The 17,500-nt window shown below is 48.8% G+C and overlaps 1 protein-coding gene across 1 annotated transcript in view; it reads right to left on the reverse strand.

The window, feature by feature from the left end:
- Window positions 1–17,500, reverse strand: part of baiap2l1b (BAR/IMD domain containing adaptor protein 2 like 1b) — a 61,615-nt gene that overhangs the window by 26,655 nt on the left and 17,460 nt on the right. Inside the window, exons 4-6 of the mRNA XM_084462478.1 lie at window positions 13,330–13,391; window positions 9,668–9,739; window positions 8,173–8,307 (exon numbers count right to left, since the gene is read on the reverse strand). Of these exons, the coding sequence (XP_084318604.1) occupies window positions 8,173–8,307; window positions 9,668–9,739; window positions 13,330–13,391 (269 nt within the window). The remainder of the gene's footprint in view (window positions 1–8,172; window positions 8,308–9,667; window positions 9,740–13,329; window positions 13,392–17,500) is intronic.

Below are 17,500 nucleotides of genomic sequence, written 5' to 3' on the forward strand. Positions count from 1 at the left end.
TAGTCTCCACACGCTTTAACATGGCCTCATCCAGGGATGAGGTCTCCATAGTCTCCACATGCTTTAACATGGCCTCATCCAGGGATGAGGTCTCCATATTCTCCACATGCTTTAACATGGCCTCATCCAGGGATGAGGTCTCCATAGTCTCCACATGCTTTAACATGGCCTCATCCAGGGATGAGGTCTCCATAGTCTCCACATGCTTTAACATGGCCTCATCCCGGGACGAAGTCTCCATATTCTCCACATGCTTTAACATGGTCTCATCCAGGGATGAAGTCTCCATATTCTCCACATGCTTAAACATGGCCTCATCCAGGGATGAGGTCTCCATAGTCTCCACATGCTTAAACATGGCCTCATCCAGGGATGAGGTCTCCATAGTCTCCACATGCTTAAACATGGCCTCATCCAGGGATGAGGTCTCCATAGTCTCCACATGGCCTCATACATTGGAATCTAGTCGTAGAGGAGGTGAGAGTGATACAGGACATGTGTCCCATCTGGCAACGGACACAAGGAGAAACACAGACACAAGGAGGAACACAGACACAAGGAGGAACACAGACACAAGGAGGAACATGGACACAAGGAGGAACACAGACACAAGGAGGAACATGGACACAAGGAGAAACACAGACACAAGGAGAAACACAGACACAAGGAGTAACACAGACACAAGGAGGAACACAGACACAAGGAGGAACATGGACACAAGGAGGAACACAGACACAAGGAGTAACACAGACACAAGGAGGAACACAGACACAAGGAGAAACACAGACACAAGGAGAAACACAGACACAAGGAGGAACATGGACACAAGGAGGAACACGGACACAAGGAGAAACACAGACACAAGGAGAAACACAGACACAAGGAGGAACATGGACACAAGGAGAAACACGGACACAAGGAGGAACACAGACACAAGGAGGAACACAGACACAAGGAGGAACATGGACACAAGGAGAAACATGGACACAAGGAGTAACACAGACACAAGGAGGAACATGGACACAAGGAGGAACATGGACACAAGGAGGAACACGGACACAAGGAGGAACATGGACACAAGGAGGAACATGGACACAAGGAGGAACATGGACACAAGGAGGAACATGGACACAAGGAGAAACACAGACACAAGGAGAAACACGGACACAAGGAGGAACACAGACACAAGGAGGAACACAGACACAAGGAGAAACACAGACACAAGGAGGAACACAGACACAAGGAGGAACATGGACACAAGGAGGAACACAGACACAAGGAGAAACACGGACACAAGGAGGAACATGGACACAAGGAGGAACACAGACACAAGGAGGAACATGGACACAAGGAGGAACACAGACACAAGGAGGAACATGGACACAAGGAGAAACACAGACACAAGGAGGAACATGGACACAAGGAGGAACATGGACACAAGGAGGAACATGGACACAAGGAGGAACACGGACACAAGGAGGAACATGGACACAAGGAGGAACACAGACACAAGGAGGAACACAGACACAAGGAGAAACACAGACACAAGGAGGAACACAGACACAAGGAGGAACACAGACACAAGGAGGAACACAGACACAAGGAGAAACACAGACACAAGGAGAAACACAGACACAAGGAGGAACACAGACACAAGGAGGAACACAGACACAAGGAGAAACACAGACACAAGGAGGAACACAGACACAAGGAGAAACACAGACACAAGGAGGAACATGGACACAAGGAGAAACACAGACACAAGGAGAAACACAGACACAAGGAGGAACACAGACACAAGGAGGAACATGGACACAAGGAGAAACACAGACACAAGGAGGAACATGGACACAAGGAGGAACATGGACACAAGGAGAAACACAGACACAAGGAGAAACACAGACACAAGGAGGAACATGGACACAAGGAGGAACATGGACACAAGGAGGAACATGGACACAAGGAGGAACACAGACACAAGGAGGAACATGGACACAAGGAGAAACACAGACACAAGGAGGAACATGGACACAAGGAGGAACACGGACACAAGGAGGAACATGGACACAAGGAGGAACATGGACACAAGGAGAAACACAGACACAAGGAGGAACATGGACACAAGGAGGAACATGGACACAAGGAGGAACACGGACACAAGGAGGAACATGGACACAAGGAGGAACATGGACACAAGGAGGAACACAGACACAAGGAGGAACATGGACACAAGGAGGAACATGGACACAAGGAGAAACACAGACACAAGGAGTAACACAGACACAAGGAGAAACACAGACACAAGGAGTAACACAGACACAAGGAGGAACATGGACACAAGGAGAAACACAGACACAAGGAGGAACATGGACACAAGGAGGAACATGGACACAAGGAGGAACATGGACACAAGGAGGAACACAGACACAAGGAGAAACACAGACACAAGGAGGAACATGTACACAAGGAGGAACATGGACACAAGGAGAAACACAGACACAAGGAGAAACATGGACACAAGGAGAAACACAGACACAAGGAGAAACACAGACACAAGGAGAAACACAGACACAAGGAGGAACATGGACACAAGGAGAAACATGGACACAAGGAGAAACATGGACACAAGGAGGAACATGGACACAAGGAGAAACATGGACACAAGGAGGAACATGGACACAAGGAGAAACACAGACACAAGGAGGAACATGGACACAAGGAGAAACATGGACACAAGGAGGAACATGGACACAAGGAGAAACACAGACACAGGGAGGAACACAGACACAAGGAGAAACACAGACACAAGGAGAAACACAGACACAGGGAGGAACACAGACACAAGGAGGAACACAGACACAAGGAGAAACACAGACACAAGGAGAAACACAGACACAAGGAGAAACACAGACACAAGGAGAAACACAGACACAAGGAGAAACACAGACACAAGGAGAAACACAGACACAGGGAGGAACACAGACACAAGGAGGAACATGGACACAAGGAGGAACACAGACACAAGGAGGAACATGGACACAAGGAGGAACACAGACACAAGGAGGAACATGGACACAAGGAGGAACACAGACACAAGGAGGAACACAGACACAAGGAGGAACACAGACACAAGGAGGAACGCCAACATCCAAAAATTCACCAGCTGTTTGCCGTCACCTAGCCTTTGAAGCTAACGCGCTAGCCGAATGAGGACTGGCCCTGCGTGCTGTCCAGCTGAGGGGTGAAGGGTTGACCGGCCCTCTCCGCCAACCGGCCTAGAGGTGGAAAATCCCTTGACATCAGCAGAACCATGTCAAGCTGAGCTGATGCTGGAATTTGGCCTGGACACTTCAGCCAGCCCCTGGGGGGCAAAAGGAGGAGGGTGCAGACCAATTTGTGACTGGCCCTTTGTTCCGGACAGTCCCCTTACAGCACATTACTGTAAGTATCAGTTGCTGTATAAAGACTCTGTGAAAAAGCATAATGGAGCTTTTTTTTTTGATGAGGGTGGGAGTGGGGGGGGGGGGGGGGTTGGGGGTTATAGAGCATTTTTTGTGTATTTTGATCTTTTCGACTTGACTCCTGCTTCCTCCTGAACCTGAAAGTTTACTCGAGGATAAGGAAACACTTTGGCCTTTTGACTAATAAATAGTCTGCTGATTTGAGGAGAAAGCAGCGGGAGGATCTACAGACTGAGCATCTACTGAGCATCTACAGAGCATCTATAGAGCACTAGAGGAGCATCTACAGAGCACTAGAGGAGCATCTACAGAGCACTAGAGGAGCATCTATAGAGCACTAGAGGAGCATCTATAGAGCACTAGAGGAGCATCTATAGAGCACTAGAGGAGCATCTATAGAGCACTAGAGGAGCATCTACAGAGCACTAGAGGAGCATCTATAGAGCACTAGAGGAGCATCTACAGAGCACTAGAGGAGCTGAATAAGCAGAACTGTCCAACGTGTCCAAAATACTGTGTGCTAAATTCTGTGATTCAGATTCTATAAATAAAGCTAAGATCTGTCCTATTTTGCAATGTCATCTGTGTTATTTATTAAGGTAACTATATTTGGTGTCAGATATGTTTTGCTATAAGGTAGCCCCAGAGGGCCTAGGACCGGAAATATATTAAGGCAGTGTATCAATTTATTTTATTTTTTATTTTATTTAAATATGAATCCTCTTTAGCAGTGCAGACGGAGCCCTAGAGTGGGATAACTGTCAAAACACAGCGGCTAGAAAAACCTAGGATGGAATTCCTGGGATTCCTGCTGCAAACTCAGAAAGAGCTGAAGCAACAGTTTTCACTTGACTTTCAGTCTCTTACGGCTTGGATTCGTATACTAATGGTATACAGTATAAAACAAAGTGTTAATACAGGTTGAGCAGCCAGTTCCCAAAGTGGTATATAGGTGCATACGTAGTACTGTACAACCCAGCTATGTAATGATGCCAGAAGAAATCCATGTACTGATTGACTTTTAACGCAGACGAGCCTATCCCCTGAATATTTCATTATGACAGGGTAGCTCCTGGTGTGATAAGGAGCTGATAAGGTGTACTGTAGCTAGTGTAGGTGACGCCCTTGTGCACATTAGACTTTTAGGAGACTAGGGGCACTGGTCAGTTGTCCAGTGACCACAGGTCGACAACGGCCAACGCTGAACCGTGTCTAGAAAAGGTGATTCAGGCCTTTTTACTGTGTCAATCACCCACTAGTCTCGTTTCTCTCTCTCGCTATCTCTCTTCCTGAAACTCTATATCTTCCCTGGAGTGCGAGACAGCCTGGCTCAGCTGTGTACAGTATCAGGGTTTCAGAGAGCTGGTCTCTCTCTCTCTCTCTCTCTCTCTCTCTCTCTCTACCTCCTTCCTGTTGGACAGGCTCTTTCTGCCTAGGTCAACTGCTGCTCTGATGTTTCTCAAGATGGGGAACTTCACACCGGGGTCTGGCTCCCGGGTCAAGGGGCACGGCCATTGTTTTGTTTTTTTGAGGCTGGGCAACGGCAGCTTTGGGTGTGGAGGCGCTACTGTAGATATTGGTAACACTGGGACACATTACACCACACTGTACACAACTAAATACAATACGGATCACTGTGACCTAGCAGTCGCACTGCAGTATGCATTGTTTTGTCTGGGCATGTTAACAGATGCTATCAGCAGAACGACAGCGTGTCCTTGTGTACGAGTACGACGGGGGACAAACAAGGTCTCTCTTTCTTCTGTTTCAGTCAGTGTCCGTTTGTGGGCGGCATCAACTGGCTCTTCCAGTATGACTGCATGCAAAGTATGTGTGTGTGTGTGTGTGTGTGTGTGTGTGTGTGTGTGTGTGTGTGTGTGTGTGTGTGTGTGTGTGTGTGTATACCTCTGGCTGTGTGTGTGTGTGTGTGTGCAATGGGTTGGATTAGGGTGAGGGGGTGATGGGGGAGGGGTTGGAGGCCATGGGGAAAACGTATCCGTGTAAGAATCGCGATTCTATGCTTTGAAATGTAATCATGATAATATGGATTCCGACCCCTATTGTAGGAGGGAGCACAGTCTGGTGGGGGGGCTCCTGGAAGGGGAGCACAGTCTGGTGGGGGGGCTCCTGGAAGGGGAGCACAGTCTGGTGGGGGGGCTCCTGGAAGGGGAGCACAGTCTGGTGGGGGGGCTCCTGGAAGGGGAGCACAGTCTGGTGGGGGGGCTCCTGGAAGGGGAGCACAGTCTGGTGGGGGGGCTCCTGGAAGGGGAGCACAGTCTGGTGGGGGGGCTCCTGGAACTGGAACTAACAAGGGTGAACAACAAACAACCTGCACATCCTCCTTCCTTCATGAAAGTACAGCCTGGCCCTAGAGACCTCGCCCACTGTCCCTGGCTCACAGTGTGTGTGTGTGTGTGTGTGTGTGTGTGTGTGTGTGTGTGTGTGTGCGCGTATGTGTGAGAGAGTGCCGGAACCATAGTCACTGAGTCACTTGTCAGTATTTTTAAAAATCATTCTCAGAAGGAAGAGGTAACCTTGTTTCTCAGTTGCATAATTAAGCAATAAACCACTCGAGGCCGTGTGTTATAGTGATTTTATAACAGCTAGGGGGCGTTGTTAGGCACGACGCGAAGCGGATAACACTATAACACACGGCCTCGAGTGGTTTATTGCTTTTTTACAACGGTTACTACATCTATTAGTGTAAAATAAACACACAGCAATGTAAAATATAAACATTTATTCAAAACGAAGCATCATTCCCTCAATTCCGCCGAGCAAAATAGTTCCCCTAACAAAAGGGTTGCCAGGCAACAACAACAACTACAATGCATTGGATCAAATGGGAGACGCGTTAATACTGAAAATGTAATGATATGCGGTCCCAGGTGTGTGTTACAAAGTATTTTTTAACACGGCTTCCAGCCAATCAGAATCAAGAACCAGAACTAACCGTTGTATAAGACTTGTTAAGGGCTTATCCAGGAAAGGGCAGCATGGGGCGGACGTGCTCTTGGAGGGACTGTTAGCGCTCTTGGAGGGACTGTTAGCGCTCTTGGAGGGACTGTTAGCGCTCTTGGAGGGACTGTTAGCGCTCTCTTGAAGAGTGAGTTAAACCAACCAGTCGCTATCACTACCTGGGACTCTCAAGGGCACCTTATCATTCGGTTACACAAAAAAGACACAATGTCACACGTTTCCTTGAAAAGTAATGAGAATTACAGAACTCTGTATTTGTATACTGTACTGTAGCTTACTGTAGATACACCCAGGGGCTCACGGTGAGTCACCTGCCAAGGGGTTAGGGTTAGATCTAACCCTAACCCTAACCCTAACCCTAACCCAAGGGGACTGGAGATGAAAAAATCTACCGGCCAAATGTTTTTTTTTTTCAGATAGCCTTCCGAAATCTAGTCGCCAATTGGAAATTTTACCTGCATTTGGCCGGTGGCAGGTGTTAGTTTTCAGCCCTGGATACACCCCTAGACATGCATTTATCCAATGGAAGTATAGTATGTAAATCTCTCTTAACCAATCATTGAACAGTTTGAAGGTACAGGGACACACACAAGTCCATCTCATAGATAAGTATCAACCCCCCAGTGGAAGCTGGTGTTTTCTTCTCTTAGCCTATCTCATCCCTCATAGGATGATCCCTATCTCATCCCTCATAGGATGATCCCTATCTCATCCCTCACAGGATGATCCCTATCTCATCCTTCATAGGATGATCCCTATCTCATCCCTCACAGGATGATCCCTATCTCATCCCTCAAAGGATGATCCCTATCTCATCCCTCATAGGATGATCCCTATCTCATCTCTCAAAGGATGATCCCTATCTCATCCCTCATAGGATGATCCCTATCTCATCCCTCACAGGATCCTCCTGGAGCATCTTGCTGAGAGAAGGGTGCTACGGTATCAACTTCTCTGAACTGAGACCTACTGCTGACCGCCCACATGGCCAAGCTTAGTGTCTCTAGAGGCCATTGTTGAGGAGTGGTAAACTTTGATCAAAGATTTAATAATGATATGATAATTCACTCTAGGCATCCTGGCATTACCTTTTCTTAGTCAAATGGCACTAGGGATATAACATGGTACTAATATACTAGTTTAAAGGGCTAACTGCTTCCACTGTCACCAACCTCACAGCATCACTTCCACCCCCCTTGCCCACGCTGGGTTCGATCTCGGGTCGTCTGCCAACGCACATGACTTCTTATAAACACCACTTTAGCCGGCTACGCCCCCGGAAAGCTAGCGATTTGATGGTGCGGGTAGGCGGTATTCATACTGAGGAGTGAGTTCAACCAATCCAACTCGGTTTACACTCACCCCCCTAAACCCTCCCCCGCACAGCACAGCGACCACCACTGGTTGAGCTGAGCCCGGCTGCCTATCCGGAGTCCAAGGCACCACTATCACAGGTGTCACTGTGTCGCTGTTTACTTCAGGAGTGTGTTTAAATGGTAAATGGACTGCACTTATATAGCGCTTTACAATAGAGGCCTCTCATTCATCCATTCACACACACCATGGCAGCTGCCATGCAGGGCGCTGGCCTGCTCATTGGGAGCAATTTGGGGTTCAGTGTCTTGCCCAAGGACACTTCGACATGTCGACAGGAGGAGCCGGGATTCAAACCGCAGACCCTGCGATCATCGGACGAGCTGCTCTACCTCCTGAGCTACAGCGGGTCTCTCACCTCGCTCTCCTTGTTCTCGTACTTGGTGGCGTTCTTGCCCTGGCTCTTCCTGCGCAGCTTCTTCAGGTCGGACTGGGAGCGCTCGAGGGACTCCTGCTTCATCTTGTGCTCTGTCTGGTACCTCTTGAAGGTGGCCTGGGGGGGAGGGAGACAGGGAGGACGTGTTTAAATTAAAGTGTATGGGTACCAAACAGACAACTTGTAAACATCTGTGGCCACCATGTCAACACATTGATAGAAACTGGTGGTCATGACTGGAGCATATCTATGTTTCTAGGGTCCTAAGTTCCCAGGGTCCTATGTTCCCAGGGTCCTAAGTTCCCAGGGTCCTATGTTCCCAGGGTCCTAAGTTCCCAGGGTCCTAAGTTCCCAGGGTCCTATGTTCCCAGGGTCCTAAGTTCCCAGGGTCCTAAGTTCCCAGGGTCTTATTTACCCAGGGCCCTGTGTTTAACTCCCTGAACAGGCCCACACATACTGTACAAAAACCCACTCTGATTTTCTAAACCCAACCCTAACACCTTTGACCCTAACGCCTTTGACAAGTTCACGTCATACTAAGCGAATACAGAACTGGGGAACATATTTTTCAGGTTCCCATTATGTGCTCTGTAGAGATGGGGAACATCTTTTTCAGGTTCCCACTATGTGCTCTGTAGAGATGGGGAACATAAGAACCCGGGGAATGGCTGCTTCATGACAGCCACCTTGTAAGCGAGTCTTAATTATTCTTCACCCCTCCTGGGTCATTGCTGTTGATGAGATACGATCCCCCGTTGATTTATAAGGTTAGATAAAGGTCAATCAAATAATTACCACCATATAAAGGCTTCTGGACGCTAAATCTACTGATAAGCATACAGGGTTAGCAGTATGCTTACTGCTGCTTTGTAAGGACAGTTCTGTGAGTGTCAGACATAAACGGCATGATCTCTCGGCGCAGACGAGCACAGAGCAATCAAAGCAGCACAGATATGTAGGACACCGGAAAGCGACATGGATAGATTACTGTAGTTGGACAGTATGGGCTATATAAAGGGACATGGATAGATTTCTGTAGTTGGACAGTATGGGATATATAAAGGGACATGGATAGATTTCTGTAGTTGGACAGTATGGGCTATATAAAGGGACATGGATAGATTTCTGTAGTTGGACAGTATGGGATATATAAAGGGACATGGATAGATTTCTGTAGTTGGACAGTATGGGATATATAAAGGGACATGGATAGATTACTGTAGTTGGACAGTATGGGAAATATAACGTAATTCACAGTATTTGTTGCGTTCCCCTGGGGCGGAGGGAAGAGCGCTGTTACCATGGAATCCCACACGCACGCTCAAAAACACAGTGTGTGTGTGTGTGTGTGTGCGTGTGTGTGTGTGTGTTACAGGGTGCCGTACTTACTGTCATGTACACATTTCACAGTGTGTGTGTGTGTGTGTGTGTGTGTGTTACAGGTGTACAGAGGTATTGTGTGTGTGTGTGTACTTACTGTCATGTATTTTACATCCATGTCAGTCTTGCGTTCCAGCTCAGCAATTATCTCCCTGTGAAATGTCTTAAACTGCAGGTAGATAGAGAAAGAGAGAGAGAGAGAGAGAGAGAGATAGAGTGAGACTCTGAGAGTGAGACTCTCTCTGTCTTTCTCTGTCTCTCTCTCTCGCTCAAAAAAAAATAATAAAAAAATTCAATTGGCTTTATTGACATGATGTAACACTGTACATATTGCCAAAGCAGACAAACAGAAACATAGGCTACTACAAGACAAAACAAATGAAGAGTTGTCGATATAGCAGCAACAGCAAGAAACAGTAAATAAATAAATAAATAAATAAATAAATAAATAAATAAAAATATAGATTTTTATTTTATATATTTTATATAAAAAGTGAGATATAACAGCAATGATGTGTCAGGTGACTGTCACTGACTGTCCCTCGGTCTATGGCTGGGTTAGGGTTAGGGTTAGGTCTATGGCTGGGTTAGGGTTAGGTCTATGGCTGGGTTAGGGTTAGGGTTAGGTCTATGGCTGGGTTAGGGTTAGGTCTATGGCTGGGTTAGGGTTAGGGTTAGGTCTATGGCTGGGTTAGGGTTAGGGTTAGGTCTATGGCTGGGTTAGGGTTAGGTCTATGGCTGGGTTAGGGTTAGGGTTAGGTCTATGGCTGGGTTAGGGTTAGGGTTAGGGTTAGGTCTATGGCTGGGTTAGGGTTAGGGTTAGGGTTAGGGTTAGGTCTATGGCTGGGTTAGGGTTAGGGTTAGGTCTATGGATGGGTTAGGGTTAGGTCTATGGCTGGGTTAGGGTTAGGGTTAGGTCTATGGCTGGCAGCAACATAGACTGCTGCTAACGTACTTGTCTTTGAGTCCTCCCTATAGTAGGATCCTCATCTAATAGGTTAAGAAAACCTTTTGTTACGGATTCATTTTTTGGAAAATGTGTTTCTCTAATATGTTTATACTTTTCACATTTGGTGAGGAAGTGCAGCTGTTTCTGTGTCAGCTCTGTCTCTCTGTCTGTCTCTCTTTTTCTGTCTGTCTGTCTCTCTCTCTGTCTGTCTCTCTTTTTCTGTCTGTCTGTCTCTCTCTCTGTCTGTCTCTCCTCTTCACTCAGCAGCGCGCGGGCGAGGGAGCTCTTACACCAGTGGTGGCCTCGACGCGACAAGCCGACGCCCACACGTGGCACAACCCCCCCATACGCTCTCTCCCTCTCCAGATTACAACAGGTCCTGGTGTCTCCTCGTAAACAACCCCCCCATACGCTCTTTCCCTCTCCAGATTACAGGTCCTGGTGTCTCCTCATAAACAACCCCCCCATACGCTCTCTCCCTCTCCAGATTACAGGTCCTGGTGTCTCCTCGTAAACAACCCCCCCATACGCTCTCTCCCTCTCCAGATTACAGGTCCTGGTGTCTCCTCGTAAACAACCCCCCCATACTCTCTCTCCCTCTCCAGATTACAACAGGTCCTGGTGTCTCCTCGTAAACAACCCCCCCATACTCTCTCTCCCTCTCCAGATTACAGGTCCTGGTGTCTCCTCATAAACAACCCCCCCATACGCTCTCTCCCTCTCCAGATTACAACAGGTCCTGGTGTCTCCTCGTAAACAACCCCCCCATACGCTCTCTCCCTCTCCAGATTACAACAGGTCCTGGTGTCTCCTCGTAAACACCCCCCCATACGCTCTCTCCCTCTCCAGATTACAACAGGTCCTGGTGTCTCCTCACAAACAACCCCCCCATACGCTCTCTCCCTCTCCAGATTACAACAGGTCCTGGTGTCTCCTCGTAAACAACCCCCCCATACGCTCTCTCCCTCTCCAGATTACAACAGGTCCTGGTGTCTCCTCGTAAACAACCCCCGCAACACACAGAACTGAGCCAGGCTTCCTCCACGTGAGATGAGGAGCTGATATGCTGAGTCCCACATAATAACAGCACAAAGTACATTAAGTTAGCCCACTCTCTCTCTCTCTCTCTCTCTCTCTCTCTCTCTCTCTCTCTCTCTCTCTCTCTCCTGGGAGAGCAGGGAGACAGTGCAGTTATTCTGCTCAGTACTGTGAATTAATTAACACATAGGTTATGGACACACTTCAGATTGCCCCTCGTCGATGGGTTGAAGGTGCAATAGTCAAGATTTTGATGTGGACTAGTCCGTAAAAAAAAAAAAGGATTCCTGATCGCTCCTGCCATCCGACACGACCGCGTCGTTTCAACGTCGTAGTGCTGTTGGCTCACGAGCCTTGTTGGAGGCACGCCAAACTTCAATTAATACATTTAGAAATGTATTCATGTATTTTTTGTGGGGGAAGCAATACTTTATTCTGCACCTTTTTAAAAGCTCTGTGGAAGTATTCTTTTTTAGAAATCATTAATCTACATAAAAATCTTGTCTGACATTTAAACATTCACCATAGATAAGCTGCACTCCCCCCTTCACAATGGAGCAGTACTGTATCTGCCTGCCGGTTTGTTTTGTTTGCATGGCGATAGCGTGAGCACGTCCCATTGGTCGCTGTTGTGGAGGTGACACACAGAACCTTGGCCTTGCTATCTAGGGTTAGGGCTAACCCTAACCCTAACCCTAACCCTAACCCTGTGAACGGAGCCCATACAGGATATTCAGTTACAAGGGAGGGGCCTTTTAGCTCAACTAAAGTCAATGTGGTGTTTCAATGAGCCGACATCTGACTGTGCAGCCTACCATTCCTCCCTGCACTTGGATACAGTCAGTGTTAGACAGTGGTGCAATGCTAATGCTAGCATGCTAATAGTGCTTTACTGTCAGTCAGTGTTAGACAGTGGTGCTATGCTAATGCTAGCATGCTAATAGTATTTTACTGTCAGTCAGTGTTAGACAGTGGTGCTATGCTAATGCTAGCATGCTAGTACTTTACTGTCAGTCAGTGTTAGACAGTGGTGCAATGCTAATGCTAGCATGCTAATAGTACTTTACTGTCAGTCAGTGTTAGACAGTTATGCTAATGCTAGCATGTTAATAGTACTGTACTGTCAGTCAATGTTAGCAACTGTGGTTCTATGATAATGCAAGCATGCTAATAGTACTGAACTGTCTGCTCCATACGCCATGTGCTACTGTAACATAATCAGCGGTTCCCTGAGGTATTTCCATAGGGCATGTTCAGACATGCCCATGTCCCATAACCCTAACCCTAACCCTAACCCTAAACAAGGTGGAAAATAAGCCAGCAGGTGCAGCTATTCCACTAGGTGGCTGTTGAGTCTCATTAAGAGTTGTTTGCCAGTGTAACACCAGGCGATAGTGTGAAACAGGAAAGAAGGTTACATGACAGATAGAAGAAAGAGGCTCAAGCACTACCCTGTGATTGAATGGTCATAGATATATACAGAGAGAGAGTTGAATGGTTGACTGATGCTCAGTGTGAATGGAACAAGTGAGAGAGAAAGAGAGAGAGAGAGAGGGTAGAGAGAGTGCAACAGAGGTAGGGCACACTTGGGTGGGGCAAGGCATGAGATTAAACATGATAAGGCAAACATTTATATAAACTACACTGTGTACTGGACACACACACACAGACACACACACATGCTCGCACACGCACACACACACACACACACACACACACACACACACACACACACACACAGACACACACACACCACTGTTGGCAGTACTCACGTTCTCCTCCAGCTCAAGGTGAACTTTCCTGTGGACCTCAGAGATCTCCATCAGCACCACCCCTGTGGAGAGAGAGAGAGAGAGAGAGAGAGAGAGGGAGAGGGAGAGAGAGATGGAGGGAGAGAGAGTGAGAGAGAGAGAGGGAGAGAGAGAGAGAGAGAAGGAGAGGGAGAGAGAGAGAGAGAGAGAGAGAGAGAGAGAGAGGCTCTGATTGGATGGCGGTCGCTACATGATAGGCCCATGGATCACTTCCCTGTTCCCTCCCTCTCCTCTGGGGGGCAAACCCTAACCCTAACCCTACAGTAGTGACACATTGAGCTCATATTCCTGAATAATGTTGCATCAAGATACAGTGGATAGATAGATAGATAGATAGATAGATAGATAGATAGATAGATAGATAGATAGATAGATAGATAGACAAATGGACAAACGGACAGACGGAAGGACAGACAGACAGACAGACAGACAGACAGACAGACAGACAGACAGACAGACAGACAGATAGATAGATAGATAGATAGATAGATCGATCAATTTCCCTGATCCCCGAGGGATACTGTGTTCCCATAGCTTGGGATCTGTAACCTTAGGACGTAAGTCAAATATCATCATTAATTGTGGATTCAGAATCAAGTCGGGTTAGGGTTACCCTGCACTGGCCCACCAACAAGTGAGAAGAAACACTGACCCACAGAATAATTGACCATCATGTACGGACAGAAATGAGTTGCCACCCGTGCGGTGGGCTCATCAAAATGGGATTAGAACAGCGGGGAGTCACACGTTTCACGCTGGTCGAGCCAATCAAAAGGGGATTAGAGACACGCAAAAACAATTAAGGAACGCAGGAGAAACCACAGCACTGGATTCACCAGACGGATCCGCCCACTTGGCAGGTAGTTAATTGCAAGAAGTGAAGTGAGCTACGAATTAAAATATCGGATCACTTAGGCTAATACCCGCTGATGCCATTTTATGAGTGTGTCATTATTACATACGCCGCTGCGTCTGGTTTGCTAGGCCACTAGGATGCGCTTGCATTCCTCGCCTGTCAGAACGCCACCGCGCCCGTGTCTGGATGCTGTACTGTGTCTCTGAATCCGCAATTAAGTTTTGGTGGTGTTGCTCAAACGGGGGCTCGTATGGCGCTCGGTGCGGGAGAGCTATTGGCTCAGCCCATCTGACACCTCTGCGTGGCCAAGTTTGCGCTGTAGTCCGTCCACAGCCTGAGATGAGCGGCGTGTGCCGGCCCCCTTCGACCTGCGAACACTCCTCACGCTTCCCAGATGGCTGGTAGACGAGGCCCAGAGGCCGGTGTGTGTGTGTGTGTGTGTTCATGCCTGTGAGTGTGCGTGAGGATGAGGGACAGGGGCGGTTCGTGCCACAGCGAGAAGCGTATTTTTGAAAACATATGGAGAGACAGAGAGATTAAAAAAAAGAATGAATGAAAGAAAGAGAGAGAGAGATAACAGAGGCGGGATGGAGCGTGTTATGATGGGCTGACTGAGTTACTCCTCACAGCAGCGCCACACACACACATCTACAGCCTCCCTCAGTTTATCAAACACACGTATGAGGATGAATACTCTTTCACAACAAACGTCACAGCCACACACACTGCCTGGCTCGCCGCCTCATAGGAGAGAGAGACCATCCCTGGCACGCCGCCTCATAGGAGAGAGAGACTATCCCTGGCTCGCCGCCTCATAGGAGAGAGAGACTATCCCTCGCACGCCGCCTCATAGGAGAGAGAGACTATCCCTGGCACGCCGCCTCATAGGAGAGAGAGACTATCCCTGGCACGCCGCCTCATAGGAGAGAGAGACTATCCCTGGCACGCCGCCTCATAGGAGAGAGAGACTATCCCTGGCACGCCGCCTCATAGGAGAGACTATCCCTCGCACGCCGCCTCATAGGAGAGAGAGACTATCCCTGGCACGCCGCCTCATAGGAGAGACTATCCCTGGCACGCCGCCTCATAGGAGAGAGAGATTATCCCTCGCACGCCGCCTCATAGGAGAGAGAGACTCTCCCTCGCCCACAGCGCAGCACTGCGGCTCCGCCCCTCTGCCGGGGAGGGAGGGCTGATCAAACGGGACACATGAGACCACCGCCTCCACAATAGACAGAACCTCGGGAACACAGACACCGGAGACGGTGCTACTATTCAGGGTGTGTGTGTGTGTGTGTGTGTGTGTGTGTGTGTGTGAATATGGAAGATTATGAAGTGCGTGTGTGTGTGTGAATATGGAAGATTATGAAGTGTGTGTGTGTGTATGTGTGTGAATATGGAAGATTATGAAGTGCGTGTGTGTGTATGTGTGTGAATATGGAAGATTATGAAGTGTATGTGTGTGTGAATATGGAAGATTATGAAGTGTGTGTGTGTGTGTGAATATGGAAGATTATGAAGTGTGTGTGTGTGTGCGTGTGTGAATATGGAAGATTATGAAGTGTGTGTGCGTGTGTGTTTGTGTAAATATGGACGATAATGGAAGTGTGTGTGTATGTGTGTGTGCGCGCGCGCGCGACTGTGCAGGCTACTGAATGAATAGGCAACACTCCCCATTCATGTAGTATTTCCATAATGATGTTAATGTCAGTGATGTGGACAGACAGAGGGGGGGTGGACAGACAGGGGGGGTGGACAGACAGGGGGGGTGGGGGGGTGGACAGACAGGGGGGGTGGACAGACAGGGGGGGGTGGACAGACAGGGGGGGGGGGGGTGGACAGACAGGGGGGGGTGGACAGACAGGGGGGGGGGGGGGGGGGTGGACAGACAGGGGGGGGGGGGGGGTGGACAGACAGGGGGGGGTTGACAGACAGGGGGGGGGGGGGGGGGGGTGGACAGGTGTGTCTGTGGCCGAGCCATCAAACACAAACACAAATCTGACATGGAAGCAAAGAACCTTCTGTCAGCCTATCAGCATTACTTACCAATGTGACCCTGTGTACACACACACACACACACACACACACGGCAGCTTCTGAACCTAGGCGCGCAGTAACCTAGGGTAACCTAATCTGTGTTAGTGAGAAGGTTACAACCCCCCCGTCTTGAGTAACGTCCGCCTGACTCATGCGCTGTTGTAGCTCTGTCGCTCTCAGTGTTACGACACAACGGGAACACCCTCCCTCTATCTCACCCCACCCTCCCTCTATCTCACCCCACCCTCCCTCTATCTCACCCCACCCTCCCTCTATCTCACCCCACCCTCCCTCTATCTCACCCCACCCTCCCTCTGTCTCACCCCACCCTCCCTCTATCTCACCCCACCCTCCCTCTATCTCACCCCACCCTCCCTCTATCTCACCCCACCCTCCCTCTATCTCACCCCACCCTCCCTCTATCTCACCCCACCCTCCCTCTATCTCACCCCACCCTCCCTCTCCGACCGACTGACTCACACCCTCCTTTGTATTTATACTTGTGTTCTGACCACAATGTTACCAGGCAACAAGCATGGGTGACGGAGCAGAGTGCGAGAGGAGCAGCGCGTTACACGGCAGGGCAGCACCACCACCAACACTACCCCCGACCCTGATGACCCAGCGGAGAGGGGGGATAGTCCTGATGACCCAGCGGATAGGGGGGATAGTCCTGATGACCCAGCGGATAGGGGGGATAGTCCTGATGACCCAGCGGATAGGGGGGATAGTCCTGATGACCCAGCTGATAGGGGGGTAGTCCTGATGACCCAGCGGATAGGGGGGTAGTCCTGATGACCCAGCTGATAGGGGGGTAGTCCTGATGACCCAGCGGATAGGGGGGATAGTCCTGATGACCCAGCGGATAGGGGGGATAGTCCGCACACACAGCGCTATATTGGCCTAGGACGTTTATGGTCCTGAGTCACGATTGATGACCAGTGGTTGATGTCATCTGGGCCTGTTGCAACAGGTTCAGCATCGTGCGGTACAGCTACATCTCTCTGTGTTGAAGGCCTGGTCTTATTTGGCTTAGCCAGGAAAAACATAGACCAAAATATCTGTCTTAATATATCTAGTGTTTATGGCTACATCATCTTTATTTCTCTTTGGTGGTACCAGCTGTGTTATCAGTGTTCAGTCTGGCTGACTGGCCAGAGAATGTGGGACGATGATCATGTTCTCTTTCATTTAATTAACATTTCTTGTTTGGAGAACTGTGGGCCACATTGGTGGGTC

Source organism: Borostomias antarcticus (assembly GCF_949987555.1).
Source record: "Borostomias antarcticus genome assembly, contig: scaffold_94, whole genome shotgun sequence".
Classification (NCBI taxonomy): Eukaryota; Metazoa; Chordata; class Actinopteri; order Stomiiformes; family Stomiidae; genus Borostomias; species Borostomias antarcticus.